This window comes from Leptosomus discolor, chromosome 5, assembly GCF_034619465.1.
Source record: "Leptosomus discolor isolate bLepDis1 chromosome 5, bLepDis1.hap2, whole genome shotgun sequence".
Classification (NCBI taxonomy): Eukaryota; Metazoa; Chordata; class Aves; order Leptosomiformes; family Leptosomidae; genus Leptosomus; species Leptosomus discolor.
This window is the reverse complement of record NC_141395.1, coordinates 56,800,690-56,824,413: the sequence shown is the minus strand read 5'-3', so window position 1 is coordinate 56,824,413 and position 23,724 is coordinate 56,800,690. Positions and strand designations below refer to the sequence as shown.

Below are 23,724 nucleotides of genomic sequence, written 5' to 3'. Positions count from 1 at the left end.
TTATCAAAGAAGAGCAGGTTGAGTCTGCCACAAACAAAAAAAGTACATAAAATATAGAGACTGACCATATTTAATCACTATTTTAAGATCTTAAAACAGTGTAGAAGCTCCAGGAAAAGTACTAAGTTACTCTCCGGTTTGACACTGCAAGAAGTCTTGTCCCCAGTGGTGGTTTGGCAGGGCCCAGGACCAAGCCCTGCAGCGCTGGGGCTGGGCTGCCCGGCACCCTGACACACATGAAGGGTCCTCCAGCCTCTTCCAGTAGCTCAGCTGACACTGGTCCAACAAAAGCCAAACTTTGCAACACTCTCGGTCATCCTTGTTTTAAAGTTACTCAAACGCGTAAATTGCTTCTAAATCCATAACTACATTTATTTCCAATTTAGTCTTAAATCACCTTCTGTATGCTTATACTCCCAGTTTATCAATCCCTACTGACAGTTAATAAACTTGCTAAAATGTTTGTCAAGATAAAAACCAGCCACCCTGTTTTCTGCCATCCTTGAAGGCCGACAGTGAAAGAAAATTAAACACATAGGCTTGAAGCTACACCATATATTTGTAAATAAAATAATTTGACAGAACAAGATTACAAAGTACGAAACGAGCCCTTTCAGGAACTTGTAAGTACAAGAGAAGTCGATGTTAAGTCCATTTTGTAAAGTTTTAAGCAAATACCACTGAGGGATAGGAGTATTACCATAAAACACTTTCTTTTTTTAATGCCTTCTCAAAAAGCTTGGACCATATACATCAATTTCAGGTGAAAAGTCCCACACGCGCGCATTGATTTGGTTACAGCTTCAGGGATCAGTGCGGCACAGTGCAAGTTTCATTCACAGATAAAAAAGATATTTGAAGTAGGTACAAGAACATTCTTCAAAATACAGGGTGCGATCGAACTCTCAGCAACCCTCTCTCCACCCCCTAAAAAGTGCTGAAAAGTAAGCACAACATACAGAAGCACACGGAAAAGTACACAAGGAGATGGACTCTTTAACAAGACAAGTTAATATTTGACAGCTTGAGGAAGAGGAAACAATTGCATCAGGAAGAAAATTGTAGTCATTAGAAGGTATGTACAAGGGAGGTTTGTACTTCGATTCTGCAGGAAAACTGAAGCTGACAAGCCTCCATTTCTGAAATATAAATACTGAGTAAGAGGTACAAAAATTAAGCACTATTAACTCTAAGTGCCTTCTCAGAACAGCCCGTTTTGCCCTGCTACAGGTCACCATTCGCTCATCTTTCAAGGAGTAAGTATATGTAACTACTGATCTCAGCTAGTCTTTCAGTATACACAACTGTTCATTGCCTATCTGGCAATTTTACAGAATCTTCCTGGTCCCTAGTCTCCATCAGAAAGTGTTTTCCCCTTTTTATGATTATTTCAAAGTAGATCAAATACTCTCCAGTGCTTTTTAAAAAAAACCACACACTTATTTTTAGAAATTCCCCAAGCTAAAAATATTAACACAATTTTTCACCTGAAGCAATGTCTCTCAGACCATTAACGCAGAGTGCCTCCCTAAAGAGGCTAAGTGCATCTTTAGCTACCAGAAATCTCACAGAGGGCTACAGCTTTGAAGTGCTCTGCTAATTTTTATTTAAAAAAATGATGACTGACGTTTACAGCGTACAGAATGGGAGACTAGTGCAATATGCAGCATTGATTGTTTATTCAATAAATATTTAACCCAATTATTGCCAACCAAGGCAAACAGTGCAGAAATTGTCACTTAGATACAAAAGTTTAATTTTCTTTGTATAAAGTCAGTTGCTACTATACTCACACAACTATTTCAAAGAGGGTTTTTTGCTTCAAAATTGACGCTACCATTATAAAAATATAGAAACATAGTATTTGGGGGGGTTAACATGTCTTTGCAAGTCTAACTTTTACATTTATATGGGAACATAACATTTCTGTATTCAAGAACTTATTAAAAATAAGAGACATTTTCTGCACTGATGATTTCATTATAGTTCTTAAATACATCTTTCTTGGTCCTGCATATACATTGAGAATGAAGTAACTTGCATCTCACATTTATCCTGAGGTCAGCTGTGTAAAAAGGAAAGCCAATTTTATAAGGATACTTGTAGGCTTTTTGTTCAAAGCACTAGGTTATTTTTAAACAGGCCAATAAAACTCCTGGGGGGAAAAAAGAAAACAAAACCACAACACAACCTTCTCACCGCTGTTTTAAGAAACAATGTAGTGTCATTTTTGGGAATTACTTCCAAAAATATATAGGCTATCACATCCAAATGCTGTATCACCCAACTAAAATTTCAGTATGCATTTGCCAAACCTGAAACTTAGAAACTATTCTGAAAAGAAAATGCAAAAATCCCCGTGAAGAGTCACCCTAAGCTTGTCATCTCAAGATCCCGACCCGCAATACAGCTCCTGCAAGGAGAACCCCGCTGAAGCCTGTGGGAATCCGCAGTCTTTGGGTCTGCCTGCACAGGTGAGGACGTGTGATTCGGGTCCCCGTCACCCACTGAGGGGTACAGTTATGACCTTGTCAAAGCTCCACTTTGAACACAGCAGTTATTTTCAATAGCACCAACAATCTCTCAGATACCAGCATCAGGCAAATACAGACAACAGAGAATAGGTTTGTTTCTTCCTGAATCAGCACAATTGGTACAAGGCACTGCTCGGCATAGGAAGTCATAAATAAGAGCAAACAAGACAATTTCCAAGTTTTGTGACATTGAAGTTTGTAAGTCATGTCACATTTCAACTTATTATATAACATGGTTAGAAAAATAAGATGGTCTAAGGGATTAACCAAAACATCACTGTTCCATGCATGCTTACAGTTTTCCTCCCCATACCCGAAAAAACCCACATACCAACCAATACGAAGCATTAGGAAGTATGGGTTGTTAAATTAAGAAAGTATATTTTATCCTCCAATCTTCCACAGAAGTCTAACCTAGACACAAATCAAGTACAAGAAGTCGGAAAATATTCTGATAACATTTGCAACAGTCTATCCCTGCAGACAAGTGAAAAAACTATTGTCTTGAGAATCCATAGATTGAGGCACATTGCAATTGAAGATATTCAGGCGTATTTTATGGCTAGAAAAGGATTTTTCTGAGGAACCTCACTACAGACTTCCCCAAAAGCAGCTCCATATGGTTTGAAACACAAATTGCAACACATGGAAAAAACGTCTGGGCCTTAATCACTACTGTCTTCATCGTCATCGTCATCAGATACGTCATTTAAAGACGATTTAGGTGACTGGCTGTAGGAGTCTGACCTAGTGGACTGACAAGCAGTCATCTCCCCGGTAGAAAGAAGATCATAGCAGAAGTCGCAAATTCGCACAGGCTTGGAAGACTGGCTCGGGAGAAGAAACCTCTTCTCCGAGCAAGGCCCGCACACAACAAAGCCGCACTTGCGACAGTGGTGACGACGGTTGACGGGCGTGAATTTTGCCTTCTGACAGCGCATGCACACAGTGGCTTCCGAGTCTGGTACCCAGACAGCTGCATGTTCATTGCTAGGAGTCTTCCCGCTCTTGGAAAGCAAATCAGAAACACACTTATTTATGTGGTTCATCCACTCAGACTTCTCTGTAGCGGTGGCAGCATAAACCGCAAAAGACTTTGTCGGTGTCTTGATAAGCCACCCATTCCGTAAGTCTCCCTCATCCTGGATGGAATCAATAGTGACGTTTTCCAGTGGGATTATGTGCTGTTTATTGTATTTCTTCTTCTGAATGACAATGTTTCCGTAAACAAGGATGTCATTGAACAGGAAGAACTGCCTTGCTTTGGGCTTCTTCCTACACAGCTTTGTTAGGACTCCCTCTCCAATCAGAACGCGGCCAGGAATAGTCAGAGGTTGACCAGCTGCTCCAAAGCAGTTTTCCACTATACTTATTCTTCTAGTATTTGCCTCACTGTTTGCCAAGCGATCCACCATCTTTCACAAGTATCCTAAAATTAGAAAAAAAAAAGTTTGTTGTTAGAAGAGGACTGATTCAGCAGCAGCCTTCCCCAAGAAAGCTACCAACCCCGCATTTCTTAAAATATCTAACAGAACCCACTGGCTCAGAGGCACCGACTTGGGCTAGATTTAAATAAGTATTAACACCTAAGAATTTTTAGCATCTGATTAGTCTTTTTTTCAAAAGCAAAAATGTTCCATTCAGCTGACAGCTATCTTTATCACACAGACAGCAACTACAGCACTGCTCTTGAGAGCCTCTGGCAACAGACTAGGAGGCTTCCTCTCTAGTCAGGCTACTGCATCCTGGTTTAATGCTCATATTTCCCTGCATATCCTCCAGGACCTACTCTCTGGATGGCAAAAGAAAGAATCATCCATCATTCCAAATTCTGACAGAAACATCAACTTAACTGAGCAGCTTGGAGACCCGTGTTACTGTTAAGACGACAAACAAAAATTGCATCATTGACGTTCACACAGGTAACCACCCTATCCAAGCTCAGTACTGCTCTTTTTTCAGTACGCAAACCTCAAATCATGGGCCATACTCATCAATCTTACCTAGTAGAAACATTTTGTACAGGCCACAGCTTGCACCCCACCACCTGCTTTCATGGCAAGCTCTTGAGCCAGAGGCAGGGAGTGAGTCACAGCTGGTGGCCCATCACCCGCTTGCTGCTGCCTTCTTTTTGTAGGGGCCCTACAGTCCCTCCCTCCTCACCTACTCAAACCACCTCTGCACCCACCGTGACCAGGCGACGCACACAGGCAGACCAGCACAGAGGACAAGCCACACAGCTCACAACTCCTCCCGAGAAAGACTAAGTGACCTGCAGCGGCTGAAAGTTTAGGCAAGAAGGCTTTGTATTTCAGGAAGTGCTGATGAACTAAAGAGTACATACATTCCAATTACAGATTAAAACCATCCCTCATCCTTCCCCAAGTAGCAAATAACATTTTCTTTTGTAAGAGAAAGGCATCCAATGCAGAACTGAAAATAAGAAGTCACTATAGTGATTCATACCTCAGCAACCTCTTTAGCCTGTCTTTTACCCTAGAGCTTCCCGGGCAGAAGCCAGGCAAAGGAAACTGCTGCCAATCTGACCCAGATCTGCTCCTCCCAAGCTCCTCCTCAGTATGGCCATGAGCCTGAACCATGAGCTCGACAGAGCAGTGAGACAGCTGGCAGAGGTGAGTACAAAGGACAGACCTGTCTCTCAGCGCACAGATGGCTCTCCTATGCCTTTCTTTCCAGATACCACAGGGCTGATGCTCACAACACCCTTTGGTACAACCGCTGCTTTGAAGAGGCCTGAGGGAGATCAGAGTACCAAATACTCCAGTGCCTACTTCCTGCACTTCCCAACACAATCCCCATTTGGAAAGTCCTTTACATTCACCTGCCTTTTCTTTTCGATCTACACTGCCTGCCATCAATACAGTCTCAGTCTGTAACCGAGATGAAACTGGGCTGAAACAAGGCTCAGACTTCATGCTGCTCAGACTCCCTCACTCTGCCATAACCTGTTCCAGGCAATCTTCTTCCTATGAATCAAAGCTCAGATACTTCCTTACAAAACAGGGATGAAACTTCTTGATAGAGATCTGGTGGCAGAGAAACCTCTCATCAGGCCTCATCTAAATAAGTATGCTACTTGTGATTACACAAATCCACAGGCCCAATGTTAAGTGTGATTTAAAAATAACACATTAACGCTTCAAGAGTTTAATTAGTTCTACCCTAAAATAGTTTTACAAGTGGGCTTGCTCAGATGTAACTAAACTGACCTTTTTTTTTCTTAAGCTCTGCACATGACATCACCTTGTATCAATGTCTGACATTGAAGAAAGAACAATCTATTGAAGATAGTACTCAGCGCTACTTTTTCATTTTCTTTATGTGCCTTACAGCATTATTTACAATATGTGAGTATTGTGTTAACCAGTTTTAAGGTTAGTAGAATTACAAAGCCACAAAATCTGAAATTATTTTGATCTGCAGAAGGTCAGGACAAACCACAAACTGCCTTATAAAAAAAGAATTCAAGAGATTTAACTGTGCTGCATCAAGGCACACAAGCAAGTACACCTATGCTAGTTCCACCAGGTATCTCCCAAAAAAAGGCTGACTTCCTCCATTACCCTGTTTAGTAGCTCCCTATTTGATCAGTTATAGAAAGCATTTTCTTAACAGCAAGCTTCAGTCATCTTTGCTGCAAAACAAACATTTATTTTTGTTCTTCAATCAAACTAGCCATCACTACCACCTTCTTTATTAAGCTGAGGACTGAAATGCTCATCACCTATCTCCAGAAAGAAGACTGAAAATCCACCCAGAAAAAAAAACAAACCACAAGAAACCCCATTATTTCTGTCTCCTTCACCAGCCCTACTTTTCTGAACCATTACTCTTGCCAAAGTTCTGAAAGTTTTCTCCATCATTCCCTTGAAGATATGCCCACAAGTGTACACTGTACTAAATCCCCAAATCCTTCAGCAACATCAAACTTAGCTGATATGGTTCTGCTTTGTTTCCTTCTGTGGCAATACCAATTTACACTATCTGCCCCCACTCCCTGCTCCCTTCTGCCATTACAAAAAGCTACACAGTGAATTAGATCAGGGCTGATCAAGTTGAGAACAAACTGGAGAGTTTTAGGGCTCTGGTTGGCAGGATAGCTGCAATAGAGGGAGACGATGGAGGGGTGGGAAGGGAGGTGCTTAAATAGTGTTCTGCATAGAAAGTATACTGGCTTAATTTCTCCCAGAGAACAGCAGAAAATTCAAATTACATCAATATGATTCATTTTTTTAATGCTATGACTATACAAGCATTTCAATACACACCTTATTTCTTTCAGGCATTCCAAGCACCAATACTAACTTATACACACAACACCCACCCGTTACATGTTTTACTCAGTATTAAGATTTAGCCACTTCGCGCACCCCCCCCCCCCCGCCCCCCGCTGATTTTTTTTAAATATACACCTTCTAACTACCTACTACCACATGGCAAGGAGGCACAACCCTGGACTTGGGAGTGAGGTCTTCAGGTATGTGACTGGCCTCACTTCTACTACAGCCTTGTCTAACACAGAGTTGCCACTCCACAGAACCGCTGTTGGCTTGTCCCAACCATTCTCTCTATCTACCAAGGAGAAAGTACTAAGGAGGGAATACAAAAGACAAACTAGGAACTTTTTAATGTGTATTTGCTGCAGTCCTAGGCTCAAAAATCAAAATCAGGTGTCTGACTACTGAAGGCCAGGATCTGGAATGAGGGTTAATTGCCATTAACTGCCAAATAACCATTCCCGTCTAACAACATACTAGCAATAAGCAGCAAGTGTCGAAGCTGATCCAACAGCTGCTTCGGACTTAGAAAGCCAGGAGTCAGTCACAGGGTCGGTCTGAAGTTATTTAGTAATCCCATGTTCCCTGTGAAGTGGGGGAGGAAAATCAGTCAGTTGAGTGCAAAGGGGACAGACCAGAAGAATACACTTTTCTGCAGGTACAAACCAGTATGCACTGCTTCTAAACTTACACTTTTATACAAATTATCTGAAAATTACAGCAAGTTAAATGCTTTTGCTAGTCCACAAGGGGGAACACCCCCCCACCCCCCTCTCCCCCCACATCCCCCCCAATCATACTGATGAGTTTCAGTGAAGCAAGCTCTTGGTGTGAAGTTACAGCGACCTGTGGGAAGCACTCGCTGCTCCCCAACTCCAACTCGATGCTCTCTGCACTCCCTGCCAATAAACAGCACACTCTGTTCAAGGTCACCATGAATGCTTTCAAAATACAAGTCACTGGGAGAAGAAAACGGGGGAGAAAAGGCTAAAGGTTTTAATTAACTGTTCTCTAGGACGACCTAAGAGAAAACAACTCTAACCAGAATTGTTTAATCATCATCATGGCTTGAAACCAAGATACATGACTCCAGAACTTGTGCTGAACACTGTACTTTCAGCTTGTGAAAATAATCACTTATGGGACTTAATGCACAAATCCCAGGCAAGTTAAGGACTATTAAAGCAAGCCAAGATAACCACATGTCTTCTAGATTGAAACTTTTGCCTATAACCATCAACAAATTCACACCTACCAGCCCCAATTAATGGGGTAAAAGCCACAGACTGCTGATGGATTATTCCACCTTTCCAGTGCATGAATTTTATTTTCCTGTATTAATAGATTAGACTTTTTAAAATAAGCACTCTGACATTTTTCTCATAAGTTTTTAGAGAACTAAAAATTAAAAATCCATCTGAAATTCTGTGCACACTAACGCTCATTCACCTTCACTAGCCTTTGCGGAGAAAGGAATGAAATTCAGAAATTACTAACGAGAAACTACCTGGAAAGTATCACGATTACAAATAATAACAAAACACAGGAAAAACAGACCAGGAATACAAAAGAGAAGCTGTCCCTAAATAACAAAAGCTGGTTAGGAGAAGGGATGCACCTCTTCTCATGAGCACACAGACCAAGGAGATGTTAAATTAAAATATTATCTGGACACACAAAGGAACTTTTAACCCCAAGATGTCACAGTCCAAAGCTATGCAAGGTTACCAATCACCAGTCTTTTAGAATTACAACAATCTTTTCTTAAAGCACGTTCAGACATATTGTAAAAGATCACACCCTGGAATTGGCTAGCAATATCCTCCTCTCTGCCTGCTAAAAGCTTCTTCTGAAGTTTTCACTGTTGGCCACTATAAGAAGCAGATACTGGATTATTGTCCTCAAGACGCAGGATCCCAACACCTGATCAAACAAAGCAACTACCAAGCAATGGCAAATTGCTGAAAACATGCCCCAAATCTTCCCCAAAGCAAACGAGGAATAAACCAGAACCATGGGGTTCAAAAATGACACTTAAGGGGAGAGTGGGAGCATCTTACACATGTGTCTCCATTTTGATTGGACTTGATAATCTCAAAGGTCTTTTCCAACCTGAATGATTCTATGATTCTATTCTATTCTATGATTCCAAGTCAAAAATCTCAAACCTATTCTTCAGGCTTTTATCACGTTTGACTCCAGTTTCACACTTTTTGCATACAAACTCCCAATGGTCCCCAGGCCCTTATGCAAGGAGGACTCCATCTGTCTATAAAGACCACCAGTCCACCACATCAGATTCATTTTCTATGTCCAAACTGCAGTGTAGTACTAGCTGCTAGTCAAAACATCGCAAAAATAAACAGATCACCTTGTAAGAAAAATTAGCTACATAGAGCTGCACCATGAGCAGGGTCTAGGAGCCTTTATGAATAAAAAAATCTCAGCTCTCAAAATGCTGCAATGCCTTCAGTTTGTCCTCCTTCTCACACACACGCTCTCGGTAAGCCCATTTCATGACAAAGATGCTGGGCAAAGGCTTTCATCTCCATAGCATAATATGCTATTTAAGGGTGACAAAATATTTCACGACACAGAAAGCCCCAACTCCTCCACCACAGGCAGGACTGCCTTTGACATCAAATTATTTCTACTTTTACTCACAAGAAGCTTCTACAGAAATAACAATTCTGTTATCAAGATACCAAGATCTTCTTTCTCCCCTATTTCACTCCAGTTTTACATCTGTATCCTCTTGGTGAGAACAGTCATCTTCAAAGCGAGCAAACGTAGAAGTTACTGAAACCTTTGAAGAACTGACAAGGTACCCACTCACCTAAAACACAATCCATGTTGAGGAAGTCACGTATTTACCACAGTTATTAACATTCCAGACTACTGCAGCAGGAAAATAATTTTGTTAGGGTTGCTGTGCACTGACAAGTCACTTCCCACATTATTGTTTCTTTCTGCCACTGTATCCTGGTGACCAAACCAGCGATCTCCCAGGACCCAATGCCTCTACAGGTCTTATTTAAAGGAGAATGTTTATTTTATATGCTAGCTCTGCTCTTGATAGGGGCCAGACTAAACCGCACAGAAGAATAGCTGTAGTTGAAGATGGACATAAGGAGGCAAATAAAATGAAAGCAACCCTGACTGACATAGCTACACCTAACTCAATACTGCCAGAAAAGTCTTCTACTACTACTTTAGCACTGGAGCAGCTGGGATGATCACCACAGAGCAGCACCACAGATAACACAAAGCGGCTGAAGGGGAGAAATTAGATGAAAAAAAGTTATTACGGCGTAGCGATGTGGACTCCATACAGCTCAGCACACAAACATTTCCTCACCCCAGCTCAGTGCATGCTACCATCATGACCAGCACTCCCTTTAGACTGCAGGACAGGCACAAAAGGTATGCAGGAGGGGGACACAACCTGAATTCCCAAGTTTCTTCAGCAGTACAGCAGAAACAGCAGTGCTCCATCACTTTCTGGCGTGGGCAAGAACAAGCCTTGTCCCGTACACAGTCCCTGCTAACAACCATTAATTAATAAGCATCTAACTTTTAGCATTATTTTTCTTCAACACTCCTTCAAGGGAGGAAAATGGTACCAGCCTTGCCATAATTGACAGTTCATCTATCATCATCTTTACAATTAGCAATTCAGCTGTTAACAATTAAATTTAACATACTGCATTAATACAAACCAGGCAGTCTAGATCTCTCAGAGCCATGGTATCAGGATGCAGGCAGCTCATCCATTACTACATACATTCACAGTTAAGATGACAGCTATAAAGGGGGAAAAAAAAAAAAAAGTGTATTTCATCTGCTGGAAAAAGGGAAAAAGTACAAGAGCTCAAAACTAACCACACAGAGGTCCATCCAGTCCCAAAGCAGCAGCAGATCCTGGATGTTTCCAAGATGGATTCAGTAACACAAGTCCAATTAAAAAAAGTCACTAATCACAGTATCTGATCACACCATGTGAACGGCTGAAATGAGATCTAGATATTGTTGCAGTGAAGCAAGCATAGAGAATAGAAAAGACAAGACTCGGAAACAGGGGAATACAAAAAGAACAGAAGAAAAGAAAGGAAAGGAAAGGTAGAAATAGCAGATCTAAATGAAAGCACATTGTACCTTGCCACCCAATAAACTTCTAAATAATTATCCAGTTGTCATACAGAGCCCTTGTTCTCACACCTGCATTTACACATACAGATATTAGCAACTATGTTCCACCATGCACATTCAGACTAACCCATTTTCCTTATTGCCTAAGGGTAACACATATATGTTTCGTAATAAAAGGCAAAAGGTGAAGGTTTTATATCTGACTCCACAACTCGAAGGCTCTGAATAAAACAGAGATTTCAAATAGAACTGAATCTTGGTTTATTATACTTAATCACAGAAGTTAAACATACACGAAAGGTACAGAAGATCAATAAAACTTATAGATAGATTCAATAAATAGAAACAAGTAAATTGTAAATCTAAGACAGACAAGGTCTATCTGCAGACCAGATATCTATGTGCATTAAATGACTGATTTGTAAGATGACTCATCTTTTGGATCTACAGAGAAAAATACCACACTCTCCTTAAGGAGAGTTCATCAGGCAGAATCAGTCATTTAGTACACAGTTATGCCTTTTTTTTTAATAAGTTCCAAATAATTGTTATACATTATATTATCACATCAAACTCATTCAGCTTTCCTCTTGCACTTTGCCTATGCAAGGAATATATGCTAATTTGACTTACAGTTGAATAAACACAAAAAATTAAGTTACCCAGAACCATCATACACCCCCCTGATTTAAAGCTCTGTCTGAAGTGGTAATATCATTACTTTTTGCACACAAACTTTCAGCTATGAAGGCATCTCAGTACTGTAATACAGTACTCTAATCTCTTGTAATATTAGATGTATTCCTCTTAAGAGTAACACTTGACTTTCTGCAACACTGCCAAGTAAAACACAGTGTGAATTTCTGAAGTGCAACCTGTTTAATGAAACTTATCAATGTCTAATGCTTTGAAAATAGTTTTAGTGTGGAAAATTGCTGAACTAAACACATGCACATCAGATACTCTAAGTTTCTGACACAGGTCAGAAGAGAAATCAGCATAAATTTTAAGTCTTACTTTGGCCTCACTAGTTCCAGCCTCCTTCAACACACACAGAGAAGGATGATACCTGAATGTTTGACTGTGTCATCTTTGTTGGCAAAATTAAGCTTTCTATGCACTTAGATCTGCTTAGCTGTAATCAGAAACCAAGTGTTCGCGCACATGTCAACACTACCTGTCAAGGACCATAAAGGTAATAACAAGAGCTGGATTAAAGATGATACAGAAATACCAGCAAGAGGTATTTAATTAAACTTAATTTCTATCATTCAGTATGTACAAGAAAATATTGAGGAAAATGAAGTTTTAAGTATCCATTAACCCATTTATGAATTCATAAATTTTCACTCTATATTTTACAGTTATTTAAATAAAACTGCAACAATTAACTGCAAGGTTTTAAAATATTAATTATATATTTCCATTATTCATCAGTTGCTTTTTATGAAACAGTAAAAAGACCAATTTGACCATAATGTTAAGTGCAATTAAAAGACATTTCACCCCTAGAAATATTACATTGAGAGGAGATCCAAGTATGAAAAACACTTTCTAAAGGTCTTTATCATGGCTAAAAGCTGACATGACAGTAACAAGTAAATGCCTGTACTGTGCTGGAGCTAGCTGTCCTGGATGCTATTTAAAATATAAGACAACTGTTCCTTAAAGAGAAATACAGCCTTCTAACAAGAGGTCTCCAATAGTTCTCTTCACAAAAGTATTCCCAAAACTGTTGTATTTGACAAACTGTCTTGCTATTGCTACTCTAACCAACTGGTAAGGATACAGGAGATAACCCTGATGATATCTGAAAGATATGAGTATAAAGAATGACAAAAAGCTCTATCACAACACTGCAAAGAAGTAAGTCCAAAGAGATTAAAGAGCCTACATCAAGGTAGAGATGACAACAGGAAAGAAGGCAAATAAGATCCCTCTGAACTTCTTCAGCGTAGTCTTTATCTAGAGTCACTTGTGACTAGTCTGGTTAATGGCTGCAGCATGCAGAAAGGTACTGGCAGCAGGACAGAAACTGACTTGATTTGCAGACAAAAAAAAAAATTACTTTTTTCCTTAAGGCAATGTATGCTGTTGCCTCTTTGCACCATTTTTCAGACCCTTATTAATTATTGGCATTTAATAAAGTCAAAAAAGGAGCAAGATAAAACACTGGAACAAGATGGTGGCAATACCAAGGCTGCTTTGGATTACTCTTAAGGAAGCAAAGATGCTTGTGACATCTTCATCCAAACGCTACAGAGAAAACATAGCATAAGCATCATTCAATACACTGGCAGGAACGTTGAACAGATGATACTGTGGACCTCCCCCAAGTCTCATTTCTGCGATTCTCAGTGTGATGTTGTCTACATGAATGCAGTATTTTTTTTCTTCCCCACTGTGAAGACATGGCTTCCTGCATTGCCCAAGCCCATGGAGCAATGGCTGCAATGTGAGGAAACACTGACGAGCTAACTCACTCCCTCACTGGTATATCCAGTACGAACCAGCAGTCTTAACCTTTCATTTGTCTCAACCTGTTGGCTAATGTTCTGGCATTGGCCACAGACTTGCAGAAACCGTGCTGGAAATACAGTAACAGCAACCACATTACTTCATACAGTGCGACCTGTGGATACACTGCCTTGTCAGTATTTTTAGACATCTTTAGATTATTTCTGTCCAGCATTTAATCACATTCAAATACATCATGAAAGCAAATCCATGCATTTGTCTAGTCAGATGTCATCATAAACCTATAATTACCATAATAATCCAGACAGATCTGTTTGGGTTTTGGTTTTAAACTGCTGCAAATGTCTGCCACAAGTCTAGTCCCATTAAAATGCTTCTTGAAGGTACAGTGTAGAAATCCCTATTTTAACTGCCTAACATCTTACGGTTTAGCAATTCTTTCAACACATTACAGTTAATTTTAGTATACTCTAATCTCCAACTTACAAGGAAGGGATGTCGTTTCACTCTAATTGACCAGGTGTGTAAGAACTACTCATAGAATGTAAGTGATTGTAAATGAAGAACAGCAACAAAAAAACTTCTATCGTTAAACCTGCATGGACAAGTGCATTGCTCTTCAAATTTGCAACAGCCATCATCCAACTGAGCCAAGAATACTTAGACAGGCCAATTCCATTTTGGGGATGGAGATCATTTCTAGGTAGATCTTTCAAAACATATGACCTTATACTCAGCAACCCACTCAGAAGCTAGTTGGGGTATGGAAAGCTATTTTTAGCAAAAGACTATCTGTTTTGCCAAGCAGCATAGATATTAGCACAGCAAGGGCAGAGCAACGCTGTTTTTACTATCCAGGCTACTCTGCCGAACAGTTAGCGCACTGCCTGAGCTGCTGTATGCAGGCAAAACCATCCAAGTTCTGCACATTAGCTCCTCATGAGGTTTGGTATTTAACACAATAAACCTCAGCTGGAAAGAGAATAACAATTTAACCTGCTTGTAAACAGAAAGACCAGCTCCTGTGTCCCAAATCAGTTGTAATGCTAAATAATCATAGAGCAGAGGTAGACCGGAGGAACATAAAGGCATGCGGAAGCAGGCTGCCCCACGAGACGAGTTCAGCCAGTTTGCAGCCTGCCCTGCACGAAGGGTGAGAGGAACCACCTTGGCCGTAACGCCACGTGCCATAATGCCAGCATCCCTGCTCCAAGCAAGAAACATGTGGCACCCATTAAAGAGACACAGAAAACCAGAACTGCCGAGTCCCAAAGCTGTTCCTGCTACCTTCTCCTGCTTGGCAGTAACAGAAAATCTGAAAGATGGAAACCCAAACACTACTAAAGGGTTCGTACTACAGGGAAGTACATGATCACAAGAGCCTCAATCCACTCCTAGACCAACTGAAAGTGGTTGTGTTTCCCTTCTGTCCCCAACTTCACTGGAAAAATCCCCTGAACGCCTCTTAGGGGAGAAGAGACCTCACTGCAGAAGCCCAGGAGCAACATTCTTGTAAGAGATCCAGCTTTTTAATGAAATCAGATGCTTACTACTACTGTCAGGCTTCTATTTATAATAAACAATTGTAGCTGATATTGGTTTTGTCTCCTGGCATGATAGAGACAGAGCTGCTGCTGGAAAGAAATACACAATTCTCCATCCCCCAACTGGCAGTCACAGACTGGAGCAACACAGGGAGCAACTTCATAAGCTCGTTTCATCTCCATGTCGTTACCCATCTGTCAACAAGCTGAGTGCTCCTCAAGCACTGATACAGGCTTACAGGACTCTGAACAGAACCTGTGAAACAAAGTACTGCCAGCTGAACCGCTGCCATTTAGATGAGGAAATTCTTAACGCCTTTCAAGATGTGAGAGAGCAAGTAGCCAGCACATGCACGTGGAAACCAGGTAATGGCTACAATGAAAGGAATTTTAAAAACCAACCAAACAACAACAAAAACCCACAGCATACAGCCACACAACCCCGAAAGCTTGAGCTCTGCAGAAGTGAACAGGTGGGCCTGACCCACCATGAACAGTGTTTCCAGTTTGACATCAAACTCATCTGTCAAAGCACAAAAAGCAAGATCCAGGCAACTATGAGCATATCAAATACTTGCAGCTCTCAGCATACTGAAATGGGTACAAGTAAAAAGGGTAAGTTTTTGTATGTTTTTATATAAAAACTGTATAACACACATGTGACCTTTTAAATTAATCAACAAACAAGTAACTGAAAAAAGCCTAATATTCAGATCAAATCTTTGCTGTCGCAGGAAAATACCCTAGTATTTTGACTTCCCATTTGCACGCATTTAGGAGCATTAGCAGTGGTTATCTTAGGTTCTGGTGCTAGCACACCGCATCTTTCATCTTAACCAAAGCACTGGGAAAATGTACCAGAATACAGTTTCAAAACCAGCTTCAACAGATCTCTAGCCCAAGTTCAAGTTCCTTCTGAAGTTCTCCACAGCTCTGGGTAACTAAAAGCCACCAGAAGAATGGCAGACAACAAAGCAACACCTTAGAAATGTGCCAGAAGAGTCAAAGGCAAAGAACAGGAGCCTGGGATCCTGCTCCAGCTCGAGTAGCTCCAGCAGACACAAACCCCGCATGCTGGGCCGGTGCCTAAAGGATCACTTGCCCAGACTGCAATACAAAACACTGGAATACGTTTTTCTGTTTACAATTTAATGTTTCCCTGCTCCAATTGTTTAGCTGTTTCAAGAGCCTCTCACAGCAAATGTTATTTTCCATTTTGGCAGCAGTGACTTACCCCTCCCTTCCAGGCTGCCTGGACAGGCGTCGGGTGTGCCCTTCCCATTCGATATGCTGCCTGCGGAGGAACAGCTTAACTGATGACAGCCCGCTTTGGCAGCACCAGGGCACCCATCTGAACATCTGGGCTAGGAAATAACTTGACATATACAAATACCACCATGCTTAACATTAAATGGACATTGAGTGAGGGCCATGAAAAAAATCAATCAAAAGGATCTGACCAATTTCAGAGCAAGCTAGATCCTGCCTTCAGTTTTGCCAACCTAGCACAACAAAGAGAATCCACAGCATCAACACATCTTTTAAATCCTGAAATAGACAGACTTATTTAAATTCTTTCAGGGAGGGGACACAGCATCATTAGTATAGAAAAAACAGATCCAGATACAGCTGTTCTACAAGAAGTGTTGCCAAATCCATCTTGCAAGCAGTTCTCCAAAACCAGATGGGTTGTGTGGTTTGTTGTTGTTCTGGATTATTGTATTTAGAGCACACACGGAAGCAACTTGCTAACGGCTAGCTAGACTGTCAGTCAATGTGAAAAAGAGGATTTGGTCTTCAGTGACCAAAATAAATAGTATTTGCCAGCATGCTTCCTGCAGCATCTTTAACCTACGTGTAAAGCATACTTCCAGAAGGATTTCCGATGTGTATCTCTTATACACATGTATACACTAAAAATAGCACCTCCTAGTTTTCAGAGCACCTGCGTGTTTTAGCACTTGAAAGCTACCAGAACATCTACATGTTCAAATGAGCTTCCTCAAGTTAACAGAATGTTATTTCCCCTTTCTTCATGAATGCACACTATGACACACCTATACGTTCAGTGGCTTATGTCTTTTTACTATGCACAGGTACTTAAAACAGCAAGTGTCAAAAAAAGTTTCCTGTTTTACATTTTCTTTGTTTACTTTTATTACCATTATGAGAAGTTACTGAATTTTACTAATGGTCTAACAAGGACTAGACTACAGACAATTGATTATAGCATGAGCAAGCTATAGAGAGGGTTACCAAGTAGTCAAAGCTTGGCAAGAGACATTAACTTCCCACAAATAACTGCAACACAAAGAGCCTTCTGCTGTAAACTAGCCGTGTTTTAAAATGGAGCAAAGTTTTCCCATGCAGTGTCACAATTTACATGTACAGCAGCATAACCACATCATCACTATTTCATTTTTATTATATCAATACTATTTTCATATGCATGTGTCCTTTAAATTCAGATATCCTGTTATAGGAAAACAAGCTGCACGATAAAGCATTATCCTCAGTAATTCCAAGCATTTCCACAAGACTAAACAAGCCAAGTAACAACATTCAACCTCCTTCTCTGACCAGGTGCCATCACCTCAACTTTCTGCTGCTCTTGTCCCAAGTTAAGAAAGCTCCACTTTAGGGGGCAACCCTAATACTGTATTATACTGTAGAAATACTTTCAGGAGGCCAGGCAGCTGGCCACTACCTAACAGGGTCAGATAAAGCACTGCTGCAGCACATTTTCAATATTATAGTAAGAAAACCAGAATATTCATACATACTCAGTTCCTTAAAATTCTTAACTCCTTAAAAAAAAAAAGGAAGCCAAACAATTTCTACCACTAGTTCGCCAGGAAAAACAGCCTAAGGGCAAGCATGGCTGGCTGCAGAGAATCTTTTTCCTACCATTTAAACCTCCTGAAGGAACTCGCTGAAATTGGTACCAAAAAAATGGCTCAAGCCCCAGTACCCCTGCACACAGGAGGGCTGTCACCAGGCTGCAAACCACCAGCCGAGCAGAAACCAGGGGCTTGCAGGCAGCCCAAGCACAGCTCGGGGCTTGGAATCAAACCACATGTGATTTTCAGGAAGCTGGACAACACTGAAGTGCTGCAATCACAGACCTGTCACTGCCACCCCCCCAGCAATATTTAAAATTTATTTATCCAGCAACATTTAAAACACATAAGCCAAGTGCTGAATTGCTCTTTCTTGAGCAAGGGACATAAGCCCTTTTTTATACCAAATGCTGCTACCTGGTGACATATGAGTGGATGGTGAAGGTCTAGAAGACTGACATCTGACACCCACCGATAAAGGCCAAAAGGACAGCTTTAACAATGATACTGTAAATAGAGTGTGTCAGTCTTCAATATAACCAGCTTTTCAGCCATAACCTGAGTGCCAAAAGGGCGGTTCACTTGTCTCCATGCTGCCAACCCAGATCAGAATGGGGAGGGGCATCACTGTTACACACAGCTTTCAGAACAGAAGTACACTGAAAATCAGTCTCAGAAGTTTTACATTACCAAGTATTGACAGCTAAGTCAGGAGAAATTTAAAGCAGAAGAAGGGGGAAAAAAAAGCAGTATTTCCTGAAAAAAAAAAAACCATAATCACAGCAGCTTACTGTAGGTGGTCTTCCTGTGAAACACACTTACTGGCCTTTTTCCATTTTACTGCTTGTCAAATGTGCTTGATGCATTTTAAAGTTACATGAAAAGGACTTGGAGTACAGACACTAGTGCACTCAGCAGAACCCAGTCCTCGGAGTGCAATAAACAGCGTCCAGAATACCGCAGGGGCTCACGGTCCACGTGATGCTCATCCAACAGGCCATTTTCCTTTGCTCTTAAGCCCCTATTGCTGCAAAGAGGACAGATCTAGAGGAAGCTTTAAAAACTGCACAAAGGTTTGCACTGAAGTGCGCTGTTCCGAGAAAGATGCTATCTCTCAACCTGAATGGCAGTGCATACCGTACACTCTTTAATATTAATTTGCATTAACTTCAGAAATGCAAATGTCAAAGCACAAGCTGTAACTTTTTCTTTTGCTGAAGGCATACTATGTACTTAAAAGCAAAACGGTTTTACCTCCAGATGGTATGTTTGAGGTACAAGAGGTAACTAGTGAAAGCTAAAGCTGCTGATAGAAAGATCAGACAACACACCCCCCACCACCACCCTGCCCCCCCATCTGTTTGAATCAGTACAGCTTCAAGAGACTGCATCTCAACACAGGACCTAACCACTTGCATGTCATCTCATTACATTCAGGAATGGAGGGGTGCGGTGTGTACAGAGAACATTCCCGTATTTGAAATCCTTAACTTTTAACTGTTTTTTCTTCTTTTACACTTACACAAAATGCTAAAATCCTGCTATATTACATACACAATATGCTTAACACTGTTTTATTGTAAAACATAAAGATGCAAATAAAAAAAGCGCCACTCTTTCAAATAATTTTCAAAATCCTTATTTACAATCACCAGTAGGCTAAAAAAAAAAAAAGGCATCATTACATCCAAGGCAGCAGCACTCCTACTTATTCATGCAACTTTAAAAAACTAAAGTAAACATATGAGTGCATTTTTCACTATGTAGTATTAAAGTGGCAGGCTGAAAAACATGAAGTGCTCTTCTGTTCAATAACACTTCTGCACAATAATATTTATTTTCATAAAAGGAGAATCTTTGTCCTACAACCCTCAATCAAGCCACTTCTCATGCAAGCAGACTCATTTATTTCAACAGGACTACCAACGTGGCTCAGAATTTGTACGACTCTACTTGCTAACACAGTTGTCACCACATCTTATAGCTTATGACAACACAAAAATAATCTTTAGTATGGTAAACATGCTCTATCACACCTATCTACAGAGTAGCTTTTCACCCTCTTCAACTGTAAAAACAAATCCTCCACTAAATCATGAAAACAGAAGTTATTCTACAGCAGCAAATTTTGCATTTACTGCATAGGGAGAAAGTTTTAAATATGCAGTTCTATTTCAAAAGCTTGGTTTTGCACCTTACATATTCTCTTTCGGAACAATCCCCAGATTATCACACTTCCATCAAATTACTGAATTAATCCTTGAAAGTAGTAAAATATACATATACAAGCATCATTTATAATTTAAAACCCACATAAATTAAACGGAAAAGTAAGCTTGAATATTAACAGAGCTTTGAATAAGTCACAAATGTACCTTTAGAATTTGAAGCAGTATACAATAAGGTTTAATTTCTTAATACAAAAATCAAGAAATTGACTTTCTTACCTACCAACATCTAAGAAACACATCCATTGTTAACGCTGGGGTTTTCTTATGTGACATCACCCGCTAATAAATGGCCTTTAAGAACAAAAACTTCCATGCCATTTGTTTGCCTGACCACCACTTCCAACATTTTACCTAATAGACACATTTTCAGAAAATTACATCCGCAAGTATTAAAAACTTCAACTCTCCCTCATCTACATTGCTATGCTTTGACCTAAGCTGTCACTTTAACACTTCTAGCCCTCTTTGGTGAAGACAAGTCACCAAAACTGCTGCAAGTGTGACAAAACCACCGTCTGTACCCTGCCTTTACTGCCCTCATTTGGCTCCTGCCAAGGTACTGAGATGTGCCAAGCTCCGTCACATCATGCCTCACCTGAAACTGCAATTCCATCTCTCTTTACTGCTCTGAAACCTTCCCACATCCACTAACAATGGTGAGCCTTAAAAGTCACCATGCTGTTTCAATATAACCATTTTACCAATTACAATTTTTGTAAACTAAAGAGCTTCAGGATGTTATGGGTAGATCTTCTGTTAGTCCAGGGACATACGCAATACTGGAGTTAAGTCTCAGCCCATAATTTAAGGGAAACAGAATGCAGCTCTTGCTAAAGAATGACTTCATCACTGCACCTAATGAAAACTTTCTTCTAGGTGAAAAGACACTACTACTCTGACTCCTTCTAGAGGATACGACAGAGGAAACTGATCCAGCTTCTCCAGTTCCAAATTTCTACCCACCGGTTTTCACTCAGCATTTAAGGGACTTCCTCTATGCGGGTTTCTATGCAGAACAAACCTCACAGACACTCCACAAGGCACATGGCCAATTAACATTCAGAAGCAAGAATTTGAGACTCAGGCTCACAACACCTCACTTTCATTGCTGTTTTCAACATAAGCAGTACAGCACTAAAACACCTGGGAAAATGTTATTTAACAAACTGAGCTGATATACATGACATTTAGCTACACAGGGATTCTTATTTCTCACTTGATTAGTCAACAATATTTAGATTACATAGGTTAAAAGCAAGAACATTGCCTCCTAAGCCAAAGAACAGATTCCTCTCTGCATGTTGATGACCACATACAAAGCAAATCATCTGTAGGATCTCAGCACGGATCACACTGCCATCTTTAAATACACCCCTTCTTTCAGACAGCCGTTCCTAAAACCATTCAATATATAAGCCTTAGAACTTGAAAATGAGTATTTAAGTTCTCTTTACTTGAGGTGGGAAAGAGGAATTAGCTATCTCAGTTCTGAAACTGATTCCAGCGCTGTTTAGATTTTTGACTCACTTTCCCTACTGTAATAACTTCGTCTGAACTTAAGCTGTGCAGGACATTGCAGCCTCAGATACAGCATTTGTCAAACAAGCATCAACCCCTGCAGTAACTACTCATCAGACCGGACAGTCTGAGTTAGGACTTAATGATGCTTCTGGAACCACTCTGATCAGCTCAACCAAAAGACAGGCCAAGGAGTCCTTGATCTCTGGGTAAGGATGTAACAGGTCGTTTTGGTTATCAGCAACTACTGCACTGGTGCTTCACGTCAAAACCTGAGCTACAGCCGTTTCTCTTCGCGGGGACAAAGACGATGCCAAGACGCACTGCTCAGCAGCCTCGCTCATCGCTTTCTCGCTGCAATGAGTGGCTTTGCCGTTTGCAAGTATCAGTGTCTGTGCACACAGTGTTTCAAATGAGGCGAGAGGAGAAACATGTGGCCGTCTTTTCCTGAAACGCTTTCACACAACAGCTTATGTACCACATATATCTTAAGCAAACCAGTCACGTTCCTCTCCAAAATACGCGAATTTCACAGAAAAAAATAGCACCTCACGCTTGCAGCCGCACCACTCGTGGTTCCGCTGGGTTTTTTTTTTGTTTTGGTTTGTTTTTTTGTTTTGTTTTGTTCTGTTTTTTAACCACAGCATCGACACTTTTCAGTCGAGTCGCTCCGCGAACGACGAGGAGTTTCAAACAGCGGGCAAGGCGCTTGCCCGCGGAGGTGCGGGTGCCCCGCGGGGCCCGCCGGGGACGGAAGCGCCCCCCGCCCGGTCCGGTCCCGTCCCGTCCCGCCGCCTCACGGCGAGCGGCCGCCGCCGCCGCCCGGGCCTCGGCGCCAGTCACGAGTCGGGGAGTTTCAGGCACTTATGTAACACCGCGGGGCCGCTGCCGCTGTTGTTTCCCCCCTTCCTGAAGACAAACTCGCTTCCGAGGCCCCGCAACTCCCTCAGCGCCCCAAGAGAAGCCAGCGCCCCCCACCGCCAGCGCCCCCTCCCTCCCCACGTCTTTCCCGCCCCACCGCCTCCCTCGCGGCGGAAAGCGGCGGTGGCCCCGCGGACGGCCGGGAGCGCCCCAGCCCAACAGCGGGACGGCCCCGCACGGCGGCCGCCAGCGGAGCCCGGCGCCGCCTCCCTCGGGGGGAGCTCCTTCCCCGCCAGGCAGCCCCCGGCTCCCAACATGGCCGCGGAAAAGCGGCCGGAGACCCGGTGGGGAAAAGCTCCGCAAGGAAAAGTTTCCCTCTCCCTCCCCGACCGGCCCAACCCCCTCCACCTGAACGCGGCCGGACCCGCGCTGCTCACCCGCCGCGCTCCGCTCCGGCTGCGGCCCCAGCGCCCGGCTGTCGCCAGCCCCACCGCCCTCTCCGCGCACCGCCGCGGTCATACACCCCGCCGCCGAGGGACGGGCTCCGGGACACCGCCCGCGCGGGGCGGGGCGGCCGCCATCTTGGGAGGAGCCCGGCGGCGGGAAAGGCTGAGGCGGCGCCGTCGTTCCCTCCGCGGCGGGACTGGCCGCAGGGAGCCGCCCTGCGTGGGGGGAGCCGGGGAGGGCTGGGCGCTGCTCGACCCGCGAGTGGCACCTCGTGGAAGAGGGATTCTCAGGACACGAGAGCATTACCTCGGGTTTTTTTTTTAAAACTCCACATTTCCATTCTTTGTGCGCCAGGCCGCTGCCGTGTTATAGGTCTGTGGCTCCAAGCACACTCCCACAGAAGTAAATAAGGATGGTCACGTTTTTCATTACCTCTTTCTACATAAACCTTTTAAAGCACACAGAAGGGAGTTACTAACACGTTTTAGTTTGAAGAGCTGCCGGTCAGCTTGGAGAAACGACAGCAGGTCTGCTAGCACGGCTCCCACCAGAAGCGCCACTGGAGTCGCAAAACACAAGGAGCCCCTTCCCTCCTTCATTTTAATAATTTTTAGTGTCTACACATCGAGTCATCCAGAGCAGTATTTTCCAAATCTAGCTGGCTGATGAGCAGCTAACCCGGCCCTTCGAAGACTGCCAGATGCTGATGCATGCTACCAGAGTGGGAGGGTGGCTGGCGTGTTTTGGGGAGCTGTGGAGCAGGGAGGGAAGGGAGCACGGCTCCCCTGTTTCAGTGGCAGCACCATGCACTTCGGTGCTACTCC

The 23,724-nt window shown here is 42.3% G+C and overlaps 1 protein-coding gene across 1 annotated transcript; it reads right to left on the bottom strand.

Moving 5' to 3' along the window:
* Positions 1-535: 535 nt before the first annotated feature.
* Positions 536-22,925, bottom strand: PLEKHF2 (pleckstrin homology and FYVE domain containing 2). Its single transcript, XM_086465335.1, has 2 exons — positions 22,891-22,925; positions 536-3,963 (listed from the first exon to the last, which is right to left on the bottom strand). The coding sequence occupies exon 2, from the start codon at positions 3,947-3,949 to the stop codon at positions 3,200-3,202; it is 750 nt and encodes a 249-aa protein (XP_086321461.1). The 5' UTR covers positions 3,950-3,963; positions 22,891-22,925; the 3' UTR covers positions 536-3,199.
* Positions 22,926-23,724: the final 799 nt, after the last annotated feature.

What these genes read in the sequence shown, in the direction of transcription:
- PLEKHF2 (XM_086465335.1), bottom strand. Translation starts at nt 3,949, where the DNA reads ATGGTGGATCGCTTGGCAAACAGTGAGGCAAATACTAGAAGAATAAGT.